The sequence below is a fragment of the Falco naumanni genome, chromosome 3 (genome assembly GCF_017639655.2).
Source record: "Falco naumanni isolate bFalNau1 chromosome 3, bFalNau1.pat, whole genome shotgun sequence".
Lineage (NCBI taxonomy): Eukaryota > Metazoa > Chordata > Aves > Falconiformes > Falconidae > Falco > Falco naumanni.
The window spans coordinates 81281119-81306996 of record NC_054056.1 but is presented as its reverse complement, the minus strand read 5'-3'; the positions used below and the strand labels follow the sequence as shown (position 1 = coordinate 81306996).

At 40.0% G+C, this 25878-nt stretch overlaps 1 protein-coding gene across 2 annotated transcripts; it reads right to left on the bottom strand.

Moving 5' to 3' along the window:
• Positions 1 to 170: 170 nt before the first annotated feature.
• On the bottom strand, positions 171 to 25124 carry TERF1 (telomeric repeat binding factor 1). 2 transcript variants are annotated; one of them, XM_040586863.1, is made up of 10 exons: positions 24915 to 25124; positions 21462 to 21557; positions 19243 to 19373; positions 18550 to 18636; positions 17108 to 17257; positions 12993 to 13099; positions 11868 to 11933; positions 11742 to 11785; positions 10597 to 10661; positions 171 to 884 (listed from the first exon to the last, which is right to left on the bottom strand). In XM_040586863.1, exons 1-10 carry the CDS (start codon positions 25093 to 25095, stop codon positions 726 to 728), a joined length of 1086 nt encoding a protein of 361 aa, XP_040442797.1. In that variant the 5' UTR covers positions 25096 to 25124; the 3' UTR covers positions 171 to 725. The 2 variants fall into 2 exon arrangements, with proteins under 2 accessions (XP_040442797.1, XP_040442798.1); XM_040586864.1 differs by lacking the exon at positions 17108 to 17257.
• Between the last annotated feature and the right edge of the window lie 754 nt (positions 25125 to 25878).

The following is a 25878-nucleotide window of genomic DNA, read 5'->3' as shown; positions in this document are numbered from 1 at the left end:
TGAAGAACTATTAAGAGCTAGTGCCATACTCTTACTTTCCATGTGTTTTCCATCTCTTCTGCAAGATAAAAAGTGCTATTTATGCCAACATACATGAGTTCAAAATAACCTTCCACCTAGAACTTAAGCTTCTTTACAAAAAAAAGCAGCACCTTTACTACTTAGAAATATAAAATTACATAGAGTATCACATTTTTAATTGCAAAAAAATAATCAGTTTGCAAAATTAGCAGTACCAATGCATACATACTTTTTGGTATAAATTACTGACAGAGATGACAAGTCTGACCAAAATTTCAAAGTGAAGCAAATCAGATTAGAATGAGTTATATGGCAGGAAGCAAAATGATAAAAAGCTCAATCTGACTAGCAATACAACCCTTTAGAAACACAGAACACTTGAGTCTGTATTAGCAACATATTGCCAGTCATTTAATATGCCTATGTACATAACTGGCTTTTCTGAAATCACTCCAAATATTTTCAACATTTCAGAAATTAGGTCATCTATCTCATGTAGATAAAAGGCCAGGCTTTACATTTAAGTCATCATTACTTAAGCAAGTGAGCTTACATAAGCATTTTATGCCTATTACTATTCTGTTTCATGTTTTAGGACAGCAACACTGCTGGACACTCTGAAACCAAAATGTTACTTTTCTGAAAAGGTAGACTAAGTCCTTAAGTAGGGAAAGGTCAAGAAGAGTTGATTCCTGTAGTCCAAGTTACCCTTGTTCAATCTTGCGCAGTGTTCTCCACCGGTCTTTTAACATGACACTCGTTCGGTTCTTGAAATTACCATGGACCAAAATTTTAGCCCAGTTACCCACTCCAAACTCCTTTACTCCCGACTTTAGTTCCCAGTCTTCTTCGGAAGTCCATCGCTAGGGGAAGAACAGAGAAAAATACCAGATATATGACCAAAGAAAAGTATTAATGTTAGAGCTAAGCTTATAGCAAATATAAAAGCAAGTTTTTATACAGCTATCCAGTTATTAGAGCACAGATGTCTGAGGGTCAGTAGGGTCATTTTGATTTCTTTTGAGCACCATAACTTGACACTAAATACAACAACAAAGGTTACCAAGTCAAGTGTTACAACACAGTAGCAGACATCATCTGGAAGGAGAACCAGGAGAACCAGGAGGAAAAGCAAAGAAAAAAGACACAGGGCAAAGTTTTGCTTCGTTCAAAACACGCTTTCCAAAATTGTACTTTATTAGCTAATTGACCCAAGACAAACCTTGACTTGTATGCATCACAAACAAGAAAGCATTTTGTAATGCGTTAACCTAGGGACTGAGAATCAAAATCCTATTTACCACCAACAAAGGCATGTCAGTATTCTTAAAAAAAACAAATTGCAATACTTAAAATGCTGATGGAAGCAAAATGATATATATTGCATTTGAAAGTGACATCAGCCATAACCTCAGGTAACAGTTGCATATTTGTTTTTGGCCATTTGTTGAGCCCACTTCTCAAGTCTCACTGTCATGACTTACAAGCTTTTTAACCTTTTAGGGGATGACATTTCTCTCATAAAAGGAGACCAAATTATTAGCAATTATACATCTGTAAGCAGTCCCTTTCAATGAAGTTCCCCAGTGTACCAGCTATTCCTTAGTTGTATCTTGATACAAATACCTCAAAACGAACAATTTTAAGACTGCACACAGAGTGAAAGAAAACTGAATTTTAAAAAACCCGAATACTTAATTAAAAAAATCTTACCTTTACAGTAAAGTGTGAGGTAGAAGTATCAACTTTTATTGTAGCTTATAGAAATATGCATATATATAGCAAGAGTCTAAAGATACTATACATGCTATCATGCCTATTTTTAACCACTGCATTTTTAATATAGGTGCATTACATAAAGCCATTTTTTCACTCTGGAATAGCAATTGGCAACTTTGGTATGAAATTATTTTAAATGAACTTATTCTGCTAGAATCTGATCTTCCATACATGTCTTCAAATCCTTGCTTGCTTAATACACAACTAATCATACCGATATATGATCAGCATACCTCCTTAGGCAAATTGAACTGCATATCATCTATACAAACACACAACAGGATCCCCCAGTTGAAACAGTTGTGTAGGAAAACGGTTTCTAAAAAGTAAGTATCAAGTTCTATTCCAAACTGGGTTTTGATAGCATGTTCTTTCAAAATTTATTCCACACAATCTGAAATGTAAAGACTTAACTTACAGAAAAAATGTATACTTTAAAATGTTAGTGAGACTGAAATGTACAGAGAATTGTATTGTGCAGCTCCTCCATTTAATTTATCTGTGTTCTTTATCTGCTTCTTGCACTGGAGATGTCCTGCTGCTCTTGATCGTCTCCTGGACCATTAGTAAGTTATGAAAGGAGATAAATGGTCAGTTTTCACTGGTGTCATGCTGGCACTTCTATGGGTATACAGCAGATTCCATATTAAAAATCATTAGTTACCGGACTTTTACAAAATCTGCATATGTTTATGTGATGTCATGAGCAAATGACTGCTGAAAATCCAACCCAGAAGCTTTCTTATCTCTGCATTTAACCATTGACTGTGCTTTACTTATTTTGGAGTTGCTCTGAAACAGCAAAAAAAATTGGCATTCTTGTTCATAATAGCACTATGAAATTTACATAGGCAAGTGATCAAAAGCACTGCAATTACTCATATTCACTGTGTGTGAACAAAACACGTTCATGGCCTTTGCCAGCCTCACTAGTTAAGAAGCATTTGCAGCTAATGGTCTTGCTGGTCAGAACGATTTAACTGTCAAAGAAGTGAACTATTTGTAAAAGGATGTACGGTTTGGAGCTTCCTTGTCTGACAAATGTCATTCACTGTTGTTATATGCTGGTTATCTGACACAGTTTTGGTGAAAAACGGGTTGTAAGTTATAAGAACTTCATAGCTGCCCCAGCTGGCCAGAGTTCACATAGAATCCTAGAATCATTTAGGTAGGAAAAGATCTTTAAGATCATCGAGTCCAACGACTAACTCAGCATTGCCAAGTCCACCACTAAACCATGTCCCTAAGTGCCACATCTTCACATCTTTTAAATACCTCCAGGGACGGTGACACAACCACTTCCCTGGGCAGCCTGTTCCAGTGCTTGACAGCCCTTTTGGTGAAGAATTTTTTCCCCAATACCCATTCTAAACCTCCCCCGGTGCAACTTCAGGCCGTTTCCTCTTGCCCTACATTAGTTGTTACTTGGGAGAAGAGACCAACACCACTTTGTACAGTCACCTTGCAGGTAGTTGTAGAGAACGATAAGGTCTCCCCTCGACCTTCTTTTCTCCAGGCTAAACACCCCCAGCTCCCCCAGCCGCTCCTCATAAGCCTTGTGCTCCAGCCCCTCCACCAGCTTCGCTGCCCGTCTCTGGACACGCTCCAGCCCCTCAATGTCCCTCCTGCAGTGAGGGGCCCAAACCTGAACACGGCACTCGAGGGGCGGCCTCACCAGTGCCCAGTGCAGGGGGACGGTCACTGCCCTGGTCCTGCTGGCCACACGGTTTCTGACACAAGCCAGGGGGCTGTTGGCCTTCCTGGCCACCTGGGCACACTGCTGGCTGACGTTCAGCCGGCTGTCGACCAGCACCCCCAGGTCCTTTTCCTCTGGGCAGCTTCCCAGCCGCTCTGCCCCAGCCTGTAGCGCTGCGTGGGGTTGGTGTGACCCAGGTGCAGGACCCGGCACTGAGCCTTGTTGAACCTCACACACTCGGCCTCGGCCCATCGGTCCAGCCTGTCCAGATCCCTCTGCAGAGCCTCCTGCCCTCAAGCAGATCGACATTCCCACCCAGCTTGGTGTCACCTGCAAACTCGTTGACAGTGCACTCAATCCCCTCATCCAGATCATTGATAACAATATTAAACAGGACTGGCCCCGACACTGGGCCCTGGGAACACCACCTGTGACCGGCCTCCAGCTGGATGTAACTCCAGTCACCACCACTCTCTGGGCTTGGCCATCCAGCCAGCTTTCTTACCCAGCATAGAGTACACCCATCCAAGCCATGAGCAGCCAGTTTCTCCAGGAGAATGTTGTGGGGAACGGTGTCAAAGGCTTTAGTAATGTCTAGGTAGACAAAGTCCACAGCCTTATGCACTAACCATGTCACCTTGTCACAGACAGAGATCAGGTGAGTCAAGCAGGATCTGCCTTTCATAAACCCACACTGGCTGGGCCTGATCTGGTTGTCCTCTACATGCTGCGTGATGGAACTCACGATGATCTGCTCCATAATCTTCCCCGGCACCAAGGTCAGGCTGACAGACCTGTAGTTCCTTGGATGCTCCTTCCAGCCCTTCTTGTAGATGGGCATCACACTGGCTAACCTCCAGTCAACTGGGACCTCCCCAGCGAGCCAGCTCTGTTGCTAAATGATGAGAAGTGGCTTGATGAGGACTTCCACCGGCTGGATCCCATCCAGCCCCATAGACTTGTGTCTAAGTGGTGTAGTAGGTCACTGACCATTTCCCCCTGGATTACTGGGGCTCCATTCTTCTCCTTGTCCCTGTCTTCCAGCTCAGGGGCTGAGTACCCTGAGAACAAGTGGTCTTACAAAAGACTGGGGCAAAGAAGCATTAAGTACCTCAGCCTTTTCCTCATCCTTTGTCACTGTGTTTCCCCCCACATCTAATAAAGGATGGAGATTCTCCTTAGCCCTCCTTCTGTTGCTAATTTATTTATAGAAATATTTTTTCTTGGCAATGGCCAAATTAAGTTCTAGTTGGGCTCCAGCCCTCCTAATTTTCTCCCTGCACAACCTCATGACATCCTGGTAGGCCTCCCGAGTTGACTGCCCCTTCTTCCAAAGACCATAAAGTGTCCTTTTTTTCCTGAGTTCCAGCCAAAGCTCTCTGTTCGGCCAGGCTGGTCTCCTACACAGGCTCACAGACATCAGGAAATGCCATCCCTCTACTGCTCCCTGTCCTCTCCTATAGCCACAGCAATGAACCGCTTCTGCTCTGACCTGATCTAAATTGCAATTCAGGTTATTTCTGTGACAGCATCTGGTGCTGTGAATGGGATTCACATGGTCCGCTTCACCTTGGAGGCCTGCAGGCTGCTCCCTGCCACTGCTTAGAAAGGACCTTTTGAAATCCCTGCTGGGGCTTCAGCCAAGGGTCATCTGTAGGCTGCTCTGGTGTGCACGGATGGCTGCATCCCAGCTTTTAACACAGGTCAGTCCAGCACCCCTCTGTTGCTAAAAGACAGAAAGGTAATTACAATTCTGGTCTGGTCAATATAAGTCTAGTAAAGGTACTTCTGGTATCTGGTAATATTGAAGAGAGGTTGGTCAGAAAAGTCTGGGTGGGTTTCAACTATTAACATGGTACGAACAAGCTGGGTTCAGGACACAGCTGAAATCACACGCAGCCACCCTCACAGGGATTGGCATTAACACAGCTGCAAAGGCAAGGGTCAGAGGTTTGGTTCTGGATTGTCAGTTATCCCTTCCCATTCTCTGTGTCCAGTTCCAGTACAAGCTTCCTCAGGACCTGCTGTTAACAGTCCTGACCAGCAGAGTAGGATCAGGATGGAGAATGTGACCAGAAGGAGCCCTTATGTGTTTTGTACCTTTTTCTTTGAGTCTCTAGTTATCATCAGGTTGGAGGGTCAGCCTGGCAGAAGCAACAGTAAGCTGACACCCAGGCAGCATGGGTTCCTTCATCTCCTTGAATGAGTGAAAATTTCATCTTGTGCCTGAAAGGGAGAGATCTTGCAAGTGTAGACTGAAGTACAAGTGGAACACAGAGTGCCCATGGGACAAACACATGAACATTCATGTTTGGTGCACCCAGCTGAAGCAGTCAGCAAGTAAAGGACCCAAGAAGCAAGTGTGAGGGCTGAGATGGGGGCACGGTACTGGGCACCAAAAGAGCTGTGCCCATACTTGCACATCTGGAAACATTCATGAGCCTGTGAACCTGGAGAGGCACGTGTGTACATTCACTAGCAAACTTACACCTCTACCAGACAGCAAAGAGGAAATCTGGCTGCCTGTGTTTATGTCTTACATGGGTACCACATGTGGGTGCTGTTGAGGGCAGCGGCCAGTGTGACTGGCTATGTCAGGGTCTCTGGGATTTGTGCTCTGGGATTTGTGCTCAGCTGCACTACCGGGTGAGCCTGCAAACAGTAAAGCAGCAGCCCCATCCACCAGCCTGAGCAGGGACCTGCAGTGCTGGGCTGGGCTCCAGCAGCCAGACAGGGGGTGCTGGGCTGGGGCTGCTGGAGGAGATGGTCACTTCTAACATCCCTTAACAGTCTTGTAGCCAGCAGGATCTGGTTGAGTTGTGAGTATTCTCAGGATTAAATGTATATAGTCCTTATGTTTTGTGGAACCAATCCTTTGCTAACATGCCTATAATGATAAATTTGCAACCAGACTTATAGAACCTTATGGAGGCTTCCAAAGGGCAACTGTGGTGATAAATCCTCAGCTTACTTTTTTTTTCCAGTCTAGTTGTTCCAATTAATAATGTTTATAAATATTAGAAAAGCAATAGGAGGTATAAATGGCCAAAGCTGAAGGCGTAGTGATCCAAATTTGTAGTATGTGGGATGAAAAGAGAGGTTTACCAGAATATGTACAACATCTCCTGTAAGCAACAGATCACCTCCAACTATCAAATGGATAAACGGTGTTGGCTATAAAGCAGAAGGGAACCTAAGAGAACCAGGCTATGGCTGACCTTTACAACTGGAACTTTCAAAGTTGTAAAGAGCTGGGTAGAAAGGGAAATGCAGTTGCAAAGGAATAGCCCCAACTTACAGAAATTTAAACTTGATAAAGCCAACTAGTAGAACTGAGTGGTAAAGAGGAAATCCATGAATTACAGGGGAATAAACATGACTTAACTGCAAATAAGGTACCCAGTGGAAATATGAATCTCATGGCTGCTGTCATTAGGCAAATGCGTATCATCCTGCTTGTGCACAAGGCAGGGGCTGGGCAGGACAACCCAGTCAGTCAGCGGCACAAGAGATCCTTGTGCCCAAGAACGCTCAGACAAATCCTGCATCCATGGAGGTAAGAAAAAGAAATTACTTTCTCCTTTCCTAATGACGCGGAACCCTTCTAGGGAATCTTTAAAAAGATTCTGCTCTTAAAAGTAACAACAATTCAGGCACTGGGGATAGGCCAGGTAACAATTTTGAGTGCCATTCTGCATGGTTCTCCCCCCTTCCCTTGAACTTAAGCTGCTAAAAGCGGCAGCAGCACTCAGAGGTGAAAGACAGGGGGTGTCTCTAGGGAAGAAGGAGCTTCGATACCAGAATATGATTTTGATCAGGCTTAATGTTTATTATGCAACAAGCAAAAATGTGGCATCTACACAAAGTGGAAGCTGAGGTATGGGAAGATCAAACTTTACGTCTGAAAGCTGGGCTTAATCCAGCTTAATGGAACTATCAGTACCTCTTCAAGAAACTACAGTCACTGATAAGCCTCACTAGGCAGCGAAAGAACTATGAGTGGTAGTAGTTCAGCTGTGTTTCTAAACAGAAACTTGAAAGTACTCTGGAGTAGTCTACCCTTTATCAAAAATACTTCCGTTTCCAATATTTCCTGTTCCACAGATAGTTTGCAACACTAGCAGTGAATTTTTTTCCAACTAATATTACAAGGCCAGAGACTCCATTGGAACCATCTTGTTAATCTCATTTCAGAGCATGCCAGAAAAATTTCTTAAATAAAATCTTTATTCAAGTAACAGTTATGTTTGACCTACAGCAACAGATAATTCAAATACTTCCAAGACAGACAATCCCAACCCTTGTTACTTGTAATGATTAGTTACATTTCCTGTTAAAATGATTTTTTTTTGCTTGTTTTGCTTTTAAAGTGCTTATACTGAGCTTTTCAAAAGATAAGATTTCTTCAGTTTAACATATAAGTGAGGCGCCTGCCTCACAGGTAAACCACAGACAGACTCATTTTCCTTGCACTGAAGAACTGTATAGAGCAGTAACTTGCTCCCTGCTCCTGACAAACTGTCTGTGCCCACTGGGATGACTATAGCAATGCATTGTTACAAGCTACCAAGACTGGTTGAGATATTGGACATAATGCAGAACTATGCTTGAGCTAACATACTAAAAAAATAAAAAAAACACCTAGTCTGAGCAATGTGACATTTGGCTAGCTCAGAGCACTGGCAGAGAAAGCTTGAGTTTGCCAGACAGACTATGTAGACATACCCTCACATATCTAAAGATCTTGTTATTCCTTAGAGTCAGTTCTGCTCTAGTAATCTGTTTTCTTTGGTTGTACATTCTGGGACTTTACTCTGACTTCTTTTTCCTCCAAGTTTAAATACATTGAAATTTTTTTCCATACATGTCTGACTAAATTCTGAAAACCCAGATTTTCACAGTGTCTTTAATTTAGGCAAACTGTCAGTCAGATTTTAGACAACCCACAGGACTTGCCATACACATAAAAGATACAAAAGTTGAGTACAAACAGTTCTCTAAATTGTGAGACTTGCATTCTCTAATTTAGGGATGAGAAAATCAAGTACGCGTCCTTTCAATAGCACTGCAGATTGTTGTATGCAGCTAACTGAAAACACAGCAATGAAAGGCTGAAAACAGGCACTGAACCATTGCAATGAAATGCCATTTACAAAACAAGAGCAAACAATGCCAACATTGAAAAAGGGACTACACAGAAAATTAAGTTCTAGAAGTCAACAGCTCTGACATTCACTGCATTCTTTCATGCATGCAGACAATTTTATAACCCAGATTTTTAAGCAGAGGAGCAGATTTATTGTTTAAAAGGCCAATTATCATTGCTTTCTATACAGTATTTGAGAGGTCTCACTGGCAGGGTGTATGGCCTAACTATCACACAGACAGCAAATGCCTACTTTTCTAAGTGTTTCGAGAAACAGCTCTGAATCTTAATTTCTTTCAAGAGTTTATAAAATTTTCAATGAGTTCTTCATTATACTATCAGAATATTTTCCTACCAATTTAGACTTTACATTTCAATTATAGTTAAACTATAACAACATGACATTTTTTCCAGCAAGATGTGTGCACATGCCCTAGGCCTAGATACAGTGCTTGCAAGCTGACCTCATAACACACTACCTCAACATAAAAATAGGTGAACATAAAGCTGTCATTATCTCTGTCAGTTATGGTTCAATAGGTTTAAATCCTGATGTTGAAAACAAGATTGATGGAAGTGTGCACGCTTACCAGCAACTGGCTGACAAGGTACCACCTATCCAAGTACAAGCTGGAATAAAGTAATTCATTATGTTTTTGAAGGCAACAAGCAAAGCCAATAAGTGTTGGGTGGGTTTTTTTTGCTTTGTTTTAGTGTTTTTGTGGGTTTTTTTGTTTGTTTTGGTGGGTTTTTTTTGGGGGGAGTTGGGTTTTTTTGGGACACTGGTTGTATTTGCAGCTTTTAAGGAGATTCTCAGTGATTTAACTATTGCTGAGATTTGTGAGAAAGTGAAAAAACTGCTTATATATAGCAGGGGGCTTAACCTCCAAGGACAGATGAGCTCTCATTAGGACCTCAATCAATTTGAGGACAGCATGTAACTGAAGATTTAATCAGTGCTTCAACTTCAGTAAAAATGCCTGAAGAATTAGGAATAAGTACAACCCTCCTCAATGTCAGTCTGAAAAAACATAAGCAGGTTTGTCCTTCCCTGTTATATGAAAAATGACATGTTAAAATGAACAGCAGAAAAATGAAACTGCTCACACCAAAAATGTTGTAATCTGCACTGTTATCTAAACAGAAAGATTCCATATTGCTTCCCAAGACATACTCTCAACAGGAATTCAACAGTTGGAAGACACTTATTAAATAGTAATTTCATTCAGAAGTGTTTATCATTCTATCATAACTGAAAATTGGCTGTGCTCAAAAAAAGTTTCTAACAGTTCACCCCAACACCAAATCAGCTTCAGATTTCCTTCTATTAAGGCATATCCTTCTATACTTCCCCCAAATACGGAATTCTAGCATTAGTGAACAGAGTACAATTATTTTAAAGAACTCAATGGATAGGCTTACCCATTAAGAGAATGCAAAGGACTATTTGAAATGTAGCATTATAAAAAGACCTTAATTTGTTTATAAAAACTAGAGTAGTTTCCCAAGTAAATATCCGTTTTTACCTCATACAAGCAAAGTATTGAATTATAAAATTACTAAATCTTTAAACTTCCAAGTGGGAAAACAAAGTCTTTGATGTTTGCTCAAAACTCACAACCAGATGACATCCTGAATTCTTTAATCCAGAGTGGAAAGATTTTTTTTCTTCTTTCCACGTTTTGAAGAGTCAGACTAAGCTTTAGTAACTGTATTTCAACAAATTGAAGTCTCATAAGCATTAGCAACAATATTTGAGACTGCACAAAAAATCCTTTTCTTTAAAGACAGGAATTGAAACTTAACACAGTTTCAGAAGCTGTAGCACAGCCTGGGTAATGTGGAGAATCTTAAACCCAAGCATTTTGAGGACAGTTCAATGAAGTTGGGGAAAAAAATTATATAGAGTGCAGCTTAATTTTATCACCATTTAGATTAAAGAATGGGTACAAACCTGTCGTCTTCGCCCATAAGTCAAAGCATCTCCACGTTTTTCCACATTTTGCGAGCTGTCCAGGCCTAGAAGAGAATAGTTACACACCCAGACCAATGAGGACTCAACATTAAGGCAGCAGTTTTGCATTCTACCATTTAGACACAAGAACGTACACTATTTTGATATGCTTTGACATAACAGGAAAATTTTAGTATCTGTTTATATAAGAATATGCTTTTATATATGCACACACATGAATCTCACCTTAGCCCAAGGACTCAAAGATCAGTCTGTTCAAAAAAGTCACTATATTTTCTATGCAATAGATCTCACAGAAGAATTATGTTTTAAATATATTTCAGGTAAAAATTAGTACATAATAATGAAACATTGCTTTCATGCTGGTAAAAACATTTATACAATATATACTGCTCTTATTTACATAGCGAGAATGGAAACTAGCAATCAGAGCTATGATACTTTATATCCAGGTTCCATCACTTCCACAGAACATGTCAGGTTCTAACTGTGGCACGCATTCAAGGCACCTTAAGAATTTGTCTTGCCAAGTACAACACAACCACATGCAGAAGCTATAATGTCATCTCTGCAGTAAAAGGGTGTTAATGGTTTTCAGAACCTACTTATAAGGATTATATAATCCATATTGTAAATTCTTAAAAACTAATACCAGGAAGATGGACAAACATCCTAACTTTGTGCATTTTAAACTACAATTTGTTTTTCCAGTCAGCCAACCTCTAATTCCTTCCCTCCAAAGTTATTTAGGTCATAAATCAGAAAAAAACCAAGTTTCAGTATTCCTCTACCAGCTTTCTTTTGCACAAAATACCATAAATCCCAGTAAAGCAAACAAGTAAACAAACCCCCAAACAAACCAGAAAATAGTGAATTATTTTGCAAAATGAGTTGCCAGAGAACTTTAATCTACCACATATCTTCCTAATTGTGGCAACCACCAAATCTGGTTTCTGCATGAATACACACGCAACTAGGAGGGTTTTCACCACAATCACTTTTCTATTAATCCAATCACACTAGATAGCAGATATCAAATCAAAGATCAATTATTGCAGGGGGTGTGGGATAGAGAAGTGTTTGACATGACTGTTTTGGAAGTGTAAAAATAAGCTAATACTCACTTTGAAGAACACGGTTTGTGCTGCGTTTCCATTGTGAATGAGGCCTGCAAAGAACACAGTACTGAAGTAAATACATACAGAACTTCCTTAAATGTCTATGACCAAAAGCAACAACAACATTTTTACCTTATTGTGGTGGTTTTTAGATCTCCAGGTGATGGATTTGTAATACTCTCCTCCTCTTTCATTGATCTTAAAAAAACAAAAAGGCAAAAAAAATTCCTGGGCAGCAACTTGCCATTTATGTGATTCAACCATATTTAAATGAAAGGAAATCCCAAGATTTCTCTACAGAAATAGTGGCATACAAACACTAACTGCTTCAATGCATTATCCCTCTTAACCTTGCTTCCCCATACCTGTAGGAGACATACACAACACATTACACACTTAAGTTGAAGACATGAGGTATTTTACACATCTACTTTTTTCATACCCTCTTCACAATCTAGGAGTATTTCCACAGGATTTTTAATCAAGTCTTTCATCATATCTCTCAGATGTAATTGTGTCAGGGGCTGTCCTAAAAAGCAATAGTCTTATCACTTGTCTTCCTGTCTACATCAGTGAATTTGCCTTAACTAAACAATGCCAAGTATTCAATGTCTAAAACTGCAGGAATACAAACTCTATTCCAACTAAAGACTGCAACTTACTCTCCATGAAAAAAAAGTGGTGATAAACCTAGAATATCAGTATTTTTGAAAAAAAGTCAAGGGAGGAGGGAAGAAACTGGGCTTCAAGCTCTCCCAGCAATTTTTAGAAAAGTTGAAATTCTTTGGAGGGTTTGCATTGTCAGAATCGTGAAGCAACCCAACTAAGAGAATCTTGTGTTTAGCTGTAAAGAAAACTAATAGATTAAATTTTCCTTATTGTCTTTCTTCTCTAGGCAACCTATAGCCTGAAATTAGGAAGGCAGCACTAAAAGAACCTCAATCAAGCATGAAGAAAAAAAAGCAAAGAATTTCTATGTCTTTATTGTTATACAAGACTGACAGCTTTCAGTTTAAACTGAAAGATGTATGTCTTCAACAAGTACTTAAACTTAATGCCAAGCTATTTGACATAACTGCCACAAGTAACAAGCACAGAAAAGCCAAAACTTAAAAAACTAGAGAATGTGCTTGTAGTTAATTTTCTATTAGACAGCATTCTGGAACTTAACGTCCTTCCTTCTATCTACTCTTAGCTCTAAAAGTTTCAAGTTACTACCCAAGCATGTCCCTCAGCAGTTTAATACTTAATGCAAACCTTTGTTTTGTTTCCAAATTCCTTCTGTTGTTTTCAGTGACATTCACAGTTTTGTTTTCCAGTGCTGGTGCTCCCAATCCTTCAGACTCTACCTGTTTTGTGGCTGCCTGTGAGAAATGGAATTGATACTTTAAAGTAAAAGCCAGCCAGTAGTTCACATTAAGATTAATATGTGTACTTTCTACTAGGACTAACAACAGTGCTTACTTCACAGACCCTTCAGAGGTATTACCATTAAAATAAGTAGTTTAAAAACAACTCTAGTGTGTTATGTTGAACTCCATCAAGATCTTTATCAGCTAATTAACTCAAGAGAAATATTAGTCATAGCCATAAGCAATATTTGTATGGACACACAAGCACAATTCATACTTGCGTAATAAGTGAACATATAGGTGTGTGAAACAGTGCAGAGATTAACCAAGACTGCAAATACTATCAAAGTACTCCAAAGTCTGTTTTTTATAATGAGATTAGAAACTGGAAACTGACAGGCCTCATAAGTTTATCTAGTTCTGTAGTGCATGGCAGGATCAAGCATACCTGTAGCACTTCCAAAGGACGCACCTAATCTGACTTTAGGTTTGTAATGTAACTTCTCTCGTATTAGCAAGAAAATTTTATAACATCCTGCCTAAACTTTTAGCAACAAACTAAGATTATTTCTCCTCCACTCCCAAGAGGAGGAATAGTTATTTATTCTTTACTGAATGTCCAGAAGATCTTAAGATTTGTACTTTTCCCTAGATTCCTCCCGCTTACTTGCCATAATAAATAAGACCTTCAACCCTCCCACACCAGAAAGAAAAACAACCCCCCCAAAAAACACTTAGTCCACATGAGGTCATACTTGCCACTTCGCTATAAACTTTCTTCTCCAGCATCTTAACGGTATACTTACTGCCCAAGCCATAAAAAACCCCACCTGGTTGTGCACTATCATAACATATCATTGGCATAAGAGGCAACCATCTTCCATCCAACACTGTCTATACATCCTGAGAAGAGACCTGTTTTGCAACACTCAAATATCAAATTTATTCTAAATTGACAGATTCACTACAGGCCCAATATTAATTCTCTTTCTGCTTGGTCAGTTGCTCCCACTTTTCACCTATTTCTTTCAGGGCTTGCTTTTGCTTCCTGTCAGTTTTCTGTCATCCACCCAAGTTTCAGTCTTTCTGAAATCTTAACCTGTCCTTCACAGTAGCTTGTGGAGTCTCTCAACATTTATCAGAGACAGATAACATAAAGGTATTCTCCATTTCACTCCTTCAATCATACTCGAAGGTATTCTGGTCACAGAATATTCCCAGTCACAGAATAAAATGTTTCACTGTCAGAAATTTCATAGCTAACAAAGCCACATCTTTCCTCTGTAATTTTTCAGAATAACAGCTCATTTACAGTGGTTGATGGTAGCAAAACACATGAAAATAAGGACATGTTTTCATACAGACAAAAGTGTAGAAAGGATTTAGTTAAAGGTTTAAATCTACTATATTGTATTTTAAAAGTTAACCGTAACTTTCAAGTTGTACTTGTCCTTAAAGATAATTATTTTTTAAAAGAGAAATAAAATTTATAAAGAAAAATTAAAGTATTCAGATCAATGCTTTCTTGGTATAGGTCCTTTTTCCTTGTAATGCATTATCTGCAGACTGTTCTTCGGGCAGCTAACCTGTAAGAGTTTCTTAAAGCACAAGAGCTTCATCAACTGTATGAGCTACAACCTTGTAGATTCCACACTTGACAATAACCTAGAAAAAGCAACTTACAAAACAGACTAGCAACATAGACCACCTTATGGTGGGTGAAAAGCAAGACATGAGCCAGCGATGTGCATTCACAGCCCAGAAGACCAATTGTATTGCGGGCTGCATCAAAAGAAGTTTAGCCAGGTCAAGGGAGGTGATTCTGCCCCTCTAATCTGCTCTTGTGAGACGCCACCTGGAGTACCACATCCAGCTCTAGGGCCCTCAGCACAGCAAAGCCACAGACCTGTTGGAAGAGGGCCAGAAGAGGGCCATAAAAACTATCAAAAGAATGGAATACCTCTCCTTGGAAGAAAAGCTTGAGAGAGTGGAGCTTGTTCAGCCTGCAGAAGGTGGCAGGGAGACATTATTGCAGCCTTTTAGTACCTAAAGGGGGCCCATAAGAAAAATAGGCCAAACTTTTTAGCAGAGCCTGTTGCAACAGAGACAAGGGGTAACTGTTTCAAAACTAAAGAAGGGTAGATTCAGACTAGATACAAGCAGGAAATTTTTTATGATGAGGGTGGTGATACACTGGAACAGGTTACCCAGAGAAGTAGTAGATGCCCCATCCTCAGAACCTTCAAGGTCAGGATGGACAGGGTTCTGAGCAACCTGATCTAGTTGATGCCCTTGCTCATTGCAAGGAGGTTGAACTCTATGACCTTTAAAGGTCCCTTCTAACACAAACTATTCTTCTGGTGCTGTATGTAGAAGTATAACCATAGAAAGAGAAGAGATTAACAGTTAAAGCTAGAGTGATTTTCTGTAGAGAATACAGGATACACTGCTAGGAAACAGTTACGTGCATTACACAGCAGAAGTGGGAACCCTTCATAGAATTGTCTCCTCCATGTCCCAGAGTAGATCAGTCCAAGTAAAGATTTCAGAAGTAAGATTTGCAGCATTGGTACAGACAGTAGCACAGATGTACAGGCAGTGCAGGTGCAACACAGAGGGCCCAAGTATACTAGTATGGAGTTCTGGGCCTTCAGCACCTCCAAACCTCCATCTCCTCTTCCATTCAAAGAAATAGCTTTGAAAAATAAACTTGAAAACCGACAGCCAAGTGAAACCATTAAAAGGTATTGCTTGTATTATACCTTGAATGCATTTAATCAGTTCTCTAGTCTCTTTGGTAAGAAAAAGAAAACTCCCGAGGAACTTCAGGTTTGTTTATTTAAAATTTGCTTCTTATTACCTTTAGATGTCTGTGCTTTTGTAATACAGTAATTCAATATTCTTTTATAGGAAGTAAACATAAGAGAAATTCTTTACAATCCTCCTGAAGATGTACTGCAGGAGGAATGTTGTTCCTGCCAATTTTAAATCACTTCTGAGCAAGACTGTAAGGATCTTTTATATTTACAGGAAAACATCAATAATAGTTTTCCATCTCCTAAGTTCTGACATTCCTAAAGATTTTAGCCAGATTAATAGGTCTTGATCTTTTAGTTTTAGTATGAGAAGTGTCATAATTCAACCCCAACAAGCAATTAAGTACCACACATTCCCCAGTGGGATGGGGAGTAGAATGGGAAAAAGGTAAAACCTGTGGGTTGAGATAAGAACAGTTTAATATAAAGTAAAATATAAAAAAATATAATAGTAATTAAAAAGAGAGGAATAAAACCCAAGAAAACCAAGTGATGCACAATAGAATTGCTCACCACCCACTGACCAATGTCCAGCCAGTCCCCAAGCAGCAACTGGTTGCCCTGGCCATCTCCCCCCAGTTTATATACTGAGCATGACATTCTGTGGCATGGAATATCCCTTTGGCTAGTTTGGATCAGCTGTCCTGGCTGTGTTCCCTCCTGGCTTCTTGTGCACCTCCTCACTGGCAGAGCATGGGAACTTGATTTAGTGCAAGCACTACTTAGCAACCACTAAAACATCAGTATGTTATCGTCATTATTCTCATACTAAACCCAAAACACAGCACTGTATCAGCTACTGAGAAAATTAACTCTACCCCAGCTAAAACCAGGACAGAAGTCACAAAGCCTTGAACAAGAAAAGCATTAAATATATAGTTACATGAACGTGTCTCACATCAGAATCACTTTTCTTAAACATATAATAATGCAGACCTTATTTAAGTTATGTTTTGATTAGAAAAATAGTTAAGAAAAAAGCAGTTGGGAAAAAACATTTACAACAGATATTTTAGAGTAGTCTTACTCCTACTAACTTTGTCCTAAACAAATATTCAGTTATTTTTAATTAATAAGACAATCTAAAGGAAGATTAAGCTTCCTTTTAATTTAACACAATTAACTGAATATTGCCTAAACAACTCCACTGAAAGTATAAATCTAACCTCATCATGTACCTGTTTTGAAAACAGTGTTGACATACCTGTATTAAGAAGTTAGGTCCTTTTTCTTTCATGAAAAGTTCAATGTAATCCTTCATTCTACTTATCAAACGACTGTAACTGAAGGTTTGGAGAAGGGGAACATACGGATCCTTGCTTCTAATTACAGTTGCCAGCTTCACCCTTAAAGGCTATGGAAAGCACAGCTTTACACAATGCAAAAACATACCCTGCTAAACAGGACAACACAGAAAGCTAAACATGATTATTATAGTGTTTCCTGAATATGCCTGCATAACTTCATGCTACAGTTAGAAAGCATTCTGAAGTTCACTAGGCATATTATCAGGAGTTTATACGCTCAGTAAACTGTTAAGTGTAACTTTCCAGAGATCTTAATTTTCATTCCCTTGATGAATAACATTGAAAGCAGGGTTGTCAAGGGATGAAGAACACCTAGAAAAGGCTACTCATTACTGGATTCTCTTTTTGCATTCGCTGCCTCAAAAAGACTGCCACTGAAAGGGGTTTACAGTGTTCAGAAAAAGGACTACTTAGTACAGTAGCATTAAGGACAACTGATACTGCTAATTGCAACTTTATATTTTGTCTACCAGCCACTCTGTATCTTAGAAATGAACATACCCAAGAATTAAATAAGACTATAACTTGTACACAGAAGTTATGAATTTAAATACTATTACCATAGCCTACACTTTCCAAACATCTGAAACCTCTGAAGTTATAGATGTGCTACTGTTTACATAGGACATGTGTCCTAATATACCAGAGGAAGACAGAGGCAACATTTTTGCCTTTTTTTTCTTTTTGCCTGCAGTCATTCTTTTGCTCTTTTCTCCAGCCCAGCAAATTCAGATGTTAAAGAGACATGCTCTTAAACCTGCATCTTTCTGAATGATGCAATCAACACCAAACCAGAAGGTGGGCTGACCCACCTATGTTATATTTTCCAGACAGAGACGTAATAATATACACTATACTACAGATGCTATTGAACTTTCCTTCCCTATGACGCTTCAGTATATGGAACACTAATCACAGGCAACAAAAAATACTGCAATGGTTCAGAAAAAGTCAGCAGAAAGTAGTAGGGACTTAAGATGTCTCTACCAGCATGTTTGTACTGTACTTACTCTGAAAAAACAATAGCAAATTCCCAGATTCTGTACTGACTTCTCACTCTTCACATGAAGCAGGAAAAGGGATGAAGTTTGGACTGATGCTGCCCACAGTGAAGAACAACTGCTGCTAGAAGCATTTTACTCCTCCAAATCATCCATTATTTCTATCAATACCCTGGCCACAAATTTCTTTTTGTATTTACCAATGCCACAGGTGTCTACGTGACTGCATAGGCTGTAATTAGGACAAAACTATGCAGGTAGCAACTGCTAGCTTTGGAAATTCATTCCCTTCTTCTCTGAAAACGAGAGAGCTTAATGCAAGTTAAGCAAGTTACTACCTTATCTGATTCAGAGTCTGTAAATAGTCTTCCAAGAACTTCAGCAGCCTCCTTGAAATACCCATTTTCCATATAGACTGCTATAATCTACAAATACAATTACAAGATACACTGAAATAGATTTCATCTGATACAGAAAAAAAAAGTCACACTTTTACAGTTTTGTAAGACTTCCAAAATCCAGAGGATTATATATTTAACAGTTCTTAACAATTATCTAGTTAAAACAGTTTGTTCTGAAGTCATGTATGAAGGCCTAAAACCTCTCCAACAGGCATTTACATGGATCCTCACTGCTATCTACTAAGTATGGAACATGCTGTAAATACTACTTTCATCTTTCCCTGAAAGACTTTTCACAGTCCCAAATAGCTATCAACATGTTTTTACACATGTGTCTCTGAATTAAGTTTTCTAATAAAAATAATTATTTAAGCAAAACAACCCCATTCATATTTTTTTCTTTTTTTGAGATTGGCAGATTCTGAAACAATTTTGAACTGGGACAAACAGGAACCAATTTGGATAGGAAAAGGTCCCCTCTACAGATCTGTTTACTCTGTACTTGCAAACACAACAAACTTAGAAAATTCAGTTCAACCTGCTAATAGCCCAGTCCTTTTGAAGAAGGAGCCCTGTTTTAGCAGAATGAATAAGCAGCATCCTGAAGCATTCTGATTAAGACACACAGACCTGAATTTGAATTAAGTGACGAATATCTTCATGAAGCTTTTCAAGTTTAATTTCTTCCTTTTCAAGTGAAGTCCAGAAAGACAGAGCAGATTCCAAAGGTGAAATTCTTTGATCATTTTCAAAATGGCATTCTTAGTGGGGGGAAAAAAAAAAAAGAATTAAAGTGCAATATATTACATGATTTATACACAATAAAGCAATATATACTATACATAATTTCAATCCCTTTTTCATCTAATATTTTTAGTCTCTCTTCTCTCTTTAAGAGACCTGAAGTAATTGCCTTCTCTTCAGACTGGTTCTTCCTACTCTTGCTAACATTACCACTGCATTTTTAAGGGAAGTTATGTGTCTACTAATTATTCTTTGCTTAAAATACCGCTTGCAATAGTGCTAAGTTTAGCATCATGTATTTGGATTGGTATTAATAATACTTTTATATTAATCTGTCATCAGATATCAAAATATTTGGCATTGACACTTAAATTTGTAATATAACCACTACCCTAAGGTTTTTTTCCCCCTTCAGTCTCTCTCTAAATTTCCATGTCTTAACTTTGTTATATCCAAAATGGTTAAACTGAGAGGGAAAGTCAAACAGCTTAACACAGGAGCACTGCTGAAAAAGCAGAAGCAATCTCCCATGTGATTGTATTGCTGTGCCAACACCAAGGTTTGCCCAAGCTCCCAGCAAGCTGGATCGGTGACCTGATCTGGCAGAAGTCTAGCCCAGCCTAATAACCATCCCCTCAATGTTCTAGAAACAGTTTGCCACTCTGGTCATCGCACATCCACACAAGTGAACACATCAGCAGAACAGTAGAAGCTGGCAGGTACATGGCTATTTTTCTCCCCATGGCACTACCACCTTAGCTCAAGATGTTCACTGAACTACAGCCGCAATTATTTCTTCATTTTATATGACATCGTAGTAGAATCTCTCTCAATATCTTCTTATCCCTTAATACAGTAAGCATTTTTCAGATAGAACAAACAATTTAAGGAATACTGAAAAAATAAAGAGCATTTGATAACTGCTACAGCAGAAGACAAACACTGAAAATTAAATAGTATTATAAACACATGAAAAATATACTTCTGTGTTTAATTACTATTTCAATCAAGTAATATGACACTTCACATTAAGTTTATTTTAACATTGTAAAAACAAAGTTTTTAATTCTTTAAGAGCTGGCATCTGAAACAGCCTACTGTTTTAAGGCTCAGGACACATTAAATATTATAATAATTGAAAAGAATTAGGAAAGCTACCATACAATATATTAGCTTTCCACGTACATTGTGCAACTACATCTGACATAATACCTACTAAGCACATGCAATCTTCCTCACCATACAGGTCATTCTCTACACTGATTGATAAAAACACACTGAAGTCTTATTCCCTAGTTTTAATAATGTAGTTTCAACACATGGGAAAAGTTTCATAATTTGTTTATGAAGAACTATTTTAAATATTACAATATCATTCTAAGATTGAACTAAATTAAGAGCAGCGTTATTACCCAATAAGCAACTTTTCATTTTTATAATAACAAGTCTTTGTGGCTAGTCTAGAATAGACTACTTTTTTTTCCCCTTCCACACTAGCAAGACTACTTTTAAAGTCTTTAAACTCCAGTGAGTTTTATCAAGCAGTGAAAACTTGCAGCAAAAAATTTAAGTCTTTCAGAAACTTGAATGCTGACAAAATCAGCAAGTTGTTACTACAGCCAAACAGGAGACTTGGTAGTGAATAAGAATCCCAAGGACCTGCTGCCAGCTGAAAATCTTACAGCATTCTGTAAACAAGGGCAGTCATCCTTTTCATCCACATGCTTATTCCTACTGTCTGTCCTACTTTAGTTACACATGCAGAAAGAAAATAAACACACATTCTGTGCTTTAAACTTGAAAATATTGCTAAAAGCTGGTCAGTCTTTTCCAATATATTTCTTTTGTTGATGCTACTCTGACAAAAAAAAAAGATCTAGAAGAAGTGTATAGTCATTCAAACTCAAAGCAGATCAGTCTGTGAGGACAAAATAACACTGGTCCTGCATACAGCTCAGGCATATACGAAAAAGACAATCCAAAATGTAGAGTTCAGTCATTTTACTTACATATGTACAGTAAAAGCACACCTAACACACCTCTGTGCAATTTCATGCAAATCTGTTTAAACAAGTAGGAAAAAAAAAAAGATTCAGAGTACTTACCAAGGCTTTGTCCTTTTTCAATTCTTATCAAAAGCTGACAAAGATACACTGTTTTTTTCTGATGTGGAGGTATTTTGGAGAGGTCACTAATAAGAGCTGGAAAAGAAAAGTTAAGTCAGTCTTGCTCCAGCACTGCCACAGTGTGGCTAGAAATATACTAGACACTGTGTTATCAGACTTTAACATGAAAGAATATTGACTAAATGTGCTTCATCAGTTTCCTAATGAATAAGAAATTTAGCAGGTTATTAAAAGAACTTAAATCATACTTAAGAATTTGACCAGAAAAACCTATCCCTCTTGCAGTTCGCAACAGTATCCTAGAAGGCGTAAGATGCATCACAGGCTTTTCATCAAATCAGAAGACAACAGTATCTTACATACATAAGTGTTTTGTTTTGCTCAGTAGTTTGCTAGGAAAGTCAAGGGTCTGCTCCAGAGAACATTTCTGTGGAATGCCCACAAAAGACCAGCTACCTGCAGACTGGTAACAGTTACTGCTAACTGCTACAGCAACTGACACTAAAAGCAGTAAAAGCTACAGGGGGAGCTTAGTCAGAAATGTAAATCTACAAGTGAAATCTTCCTCATAAGGTTGGAATGTTGGAATAATTGTTATATATTTTAGAATGAGAACTATCATGAGATTATTTCCATCATACTAGTTACTGTGAACTTCATATTTTAGTGTGCTGGGTATAGTAATTCATCTTCACAGCATAACAGAAACATATTGAAATGTGAAGAATGTGTCAAGTGACTTGCTTAAGTTGCAGACAACACCCTAGTTTAGGAAGTGTTTATGCACACACTTCTGTGTCAGCCTAGCAAAAACCAGGATTCTACAGCATGGGACCCCCAAGTTTTGCAATGACACAACTTGGAAGTACTTTGCCTACTTCCTTATTAGGGTATGACCTTTTTCTATGAATATGAAATTACAAAGTAATTAAATAGCCCCAAATAATTATTTAAGCTAATTTCAAGCAGGATATTACCATTTGGCCTTGGAAGAATGTATTTACAATTGCTTCAGTGAGGACAGGTGACAAGAGCTTTCAATTCCTACAGGAACTAAAAAAAGAACATTGCTTAGAACAGCAGCAAAGCGCTACTCATTATAATCAAATTTACACACTTCCATGGCAGACGAGAGTTCAATTTCAGAAAGAGTTTGGATGAGTTCAATGCTAGAACTAGAAGGGGTCATCCTAGGCAAGTAGCTTGAGACATTTCAGCTTTCTCCATTCTTTTAAGGTGTACCTACATTAGTGCATTAATTCAGAGCAGGGACGCATTGCAGGGACTGTGCTTGGTTTGACAATAGAGCAGTCTTGAGGACACAAATTTAACTCCTTTGGACCTATTCCAAAGGAAAAGAAACCTGGAAGTGTTTACTGTGAAAACACCAGGTCCTTAAGCAGCAATTACTCACAAGTAACACAAACAGAAAGAAAGTAGCCTTAGCAATCTTTCCCTGATTGTTCTCCCTCACCACCCCTAAGGTATTTTCGCTATTAATTTGTTAATAGTGCCCGCAATCATAAATTGCTTTCCTCCCTATGGTCACTTCAAAAGTAATTATCATTTCAGCCTTTCATTACAAATTCTACAATTCCAGTTCCTTGCATTGTAGATACTGACACAAGCTAGTTCAGGTATATAGACCATAATATCCTCTCAAGGCAAGATAAGGTAGACAAGAGATGCACCTGTCATTAAATCCTTAATCCTGGGTAACCTAGCTCTTTCTACTTGGCAGCATACTGAGCTATACAGAACTATTATTTATCTCCTAATAAAATAGCTCATCTTGTTTCCCTAACCTTCCTACCTTTCTGCACTTGCTTCAGTTTGAGTTGAACTTCCTGTTGACAGCCAATCATTCTTTTGGTACGGTCTCACTGTGACATATGCAAGAATAATAGTTCTGTATTTCTAGGGAAAACACCTCACATCCACTTTCGTAATGCAGTCATGACTCTGCTTAGCTTTTTCCATAGACTTTCACACTTTTGACTTTGTTATCTTACAGTACCGATATGCCAAACTCTTTCCTATGTTGCTGAACACAGCAGGAACAAATTCCAAATTTGCTGTTAGCTCCCAGTGCCACATAACCTTGCATTCTGTACAGTTTAATTAATTGTTTCTACTAACAGGGTACTCAAAAGTCTTCCTGTTCTTCTCAGGAGATATTCCAATCTGCTTCTGTGTTGACAGTGTCTCTGCTTCCCAGCCATGTGCTCATGAAATTTCAGTACAATTCTCCCACCAAGCCACAGTCCCAAGGCCAAACACCAAAAAGCACCATTAATAATTGAATCTAGCAGCTCCCCATTCAACATACTTTATTATGCTATCTTTAGATTTCTTACCTCTTACAGCTTCTCTTAGCAATCTCCTTACTAATCATTTGGCATGCCATTGTACTCCAATCTTTGCAGAAGTTTGAAGATGTCATGCTATCACATTTGCTTGAATCAAGAACACACACACACACACAAAATACCCAAAAGCCCTAACCTAGTATCTTCAGGAATATTATTTCTAACAGAGAAAACCACCATAAACCCTCATTACCTAAGGCCTAGCCATTTGCTATTAACTAATCTCACTCTTAAGTATTTCTCATTTTAAAAACATATTTTTCAATTCAAAAGCCAGACACCAGACTTCCTTCCACTTTGTCTGCTGGACTACAGTTCCTTGAAATACTTCTAGTCTTCTACTATAACCCTGAATATAAACTCTAGGAACCCAGCGTATTTACCACATTTTCATCTCTTCACTATGTCCTCTTCAACTTTTCAGCAGCCTTGAATTCTCAGCACCTGAGGCCTCAGCTTCAGTAACTGCTGATGGCATACAGGCAACCACGTCATACATTCAAGCTTCACAGAATCAAGAAGATAAACACCAATGCCTGTATTCCACCTAATAATCTAAAAGTCCTCACCCCAACTCCTCAGCAACCACTGTTTTCTTGGAACAGTTCAGTTTGCTTTCCTGGTCTAATTCAGCCAAACGTGAAAACTCTTCACTACTGCGATTACCTTACAGTAGATGTAAGATGGCACGTGCTAAACTCAAACACCGATGGATTAAACAAACAAAAATTCAGACTACATTCTTTTATTTTCAGCACATGCAGATGTTGCTGATACCATTAAATCAGCTCAACAACTACCCCGTATTCTAGGAATCTCCTGAAGTCCTCAAAAGCTAGCGACCGCCATCATTAGAAGGCTACACACGTATATAGAATGTGCTTACACGGAACGAGAACTAAGCACAGAAGCACCATTAGAGCTTTAGCAGGCTGTTTAGCGTCCTAAAGACAGCTGCCCCGCAGGCTTTCCAGGGACACGCTGCCTTCAGAGCGGCCGCAGCCGCCTGAGAGCCACAGGCGCCCGCTCCCTCGGAGCCCCAGCCACGGCTGCCGCCCCTCACCCTGCGCCACCTTCTTCCACCGCAGGAACTCGGCCGCGCGCCCCTTCCCGAAGTGCCGGCACAGGCAGCAGCAGGCGAACTCCAGCGTCCAGTCCGCGACCACAGCTTCCACCTCGGCCGGCGGGACCGAGCAGCCGCCGCCGTCCGCCGCTGCCGGAAAGGCCCCGGCCGCCCCCGCCATCTTCAACCCTCGCGCCAACGGCTGCCGGGCCCCGCCCCGCCAACGGACCGCCTCGCGCTCCCCAGCCCCGCCCCGCGCGGCGCGGCAGCCACTCAGCGCGGCCGCCGCCGCCTCCCGGCCCTGGCGTCATCTCCGGGCGGGCGGGGCCCTCCGGTCGCTCCTCGGTGGAAGGGGAGGGGCGGGGCGCGGGCCGCGGGCCGCGGCCGAGGGTGACGCCGTGGGGCCGCTGGCGGCCGCACGGGGAGTGTAGGCCTCCCGCTGCCCCCTCGGCCTGCAGGACCCCCCTGCAGGGCATGCCCTCTGCCTCCAGCTGACTAAACGGCGCGGCGAAGGCAGCTCGTGGCACCCTATCAGGAGCCTGGCATTCCCCTGCCAGGAATGTTCTGGAAGGTCTGGCTGGCTGCTGGTGGTTGGAGAGCTTTCCTCTGCTGTTGCTGCACCCTGAGAAACTTCGGTGTCGCTGTGCAAATACAGATGCTTTTCGGTGCCAGACGCAGAAAAGTTAAAGCAGCGTCTCAGTTGGAGCAGGTGGCCCTGAGACCTGCCAGGCCCCACAGTTTCTGGGAGAATAAAGTGCAAAACACTGGTGGTGGGGGTGTGTGTGGTGACAAGGGTTCATGTTCGTGTGTGTTCATGCGGGTTTTGGAGAGACAAGGTTGCTGGAGGAAGGAGGGGGGACGTTTGAGCCTGGAAACTCAAAAAGTGGAAGCCTTGACTTGGCAATGAAGCCCAGAATGGAGTGTGAAGAGGTGCTGAATTGGTTGAGTGTGCAATGCATGTATC

Bases quoted from the DNA above. Each gene is read 5' to 3' on its own strand.
- TERF1 (XM_040586863.1), bottom strand. From the start codon at position 25,095: ATGGCGGGGGCGGCCGGGGCCTTTCCGGCAGCGGCGGACGGCGGCGGC. The intron at 19,374-21,461 runs GTAAGTACTCTG...CCCCCCACTAAG, and splicing joins TGAAAAAGGACAAAGCCTTG to AATGCCATTTTGAAAATGAT. The intron at 18,637-19,242 runs GTCTGTGTGTCT...TTGTATTTGTAG, and splicing joins GTCACTTAATTCAAATTCAG to ATTATAGCAGTCTATATGGA.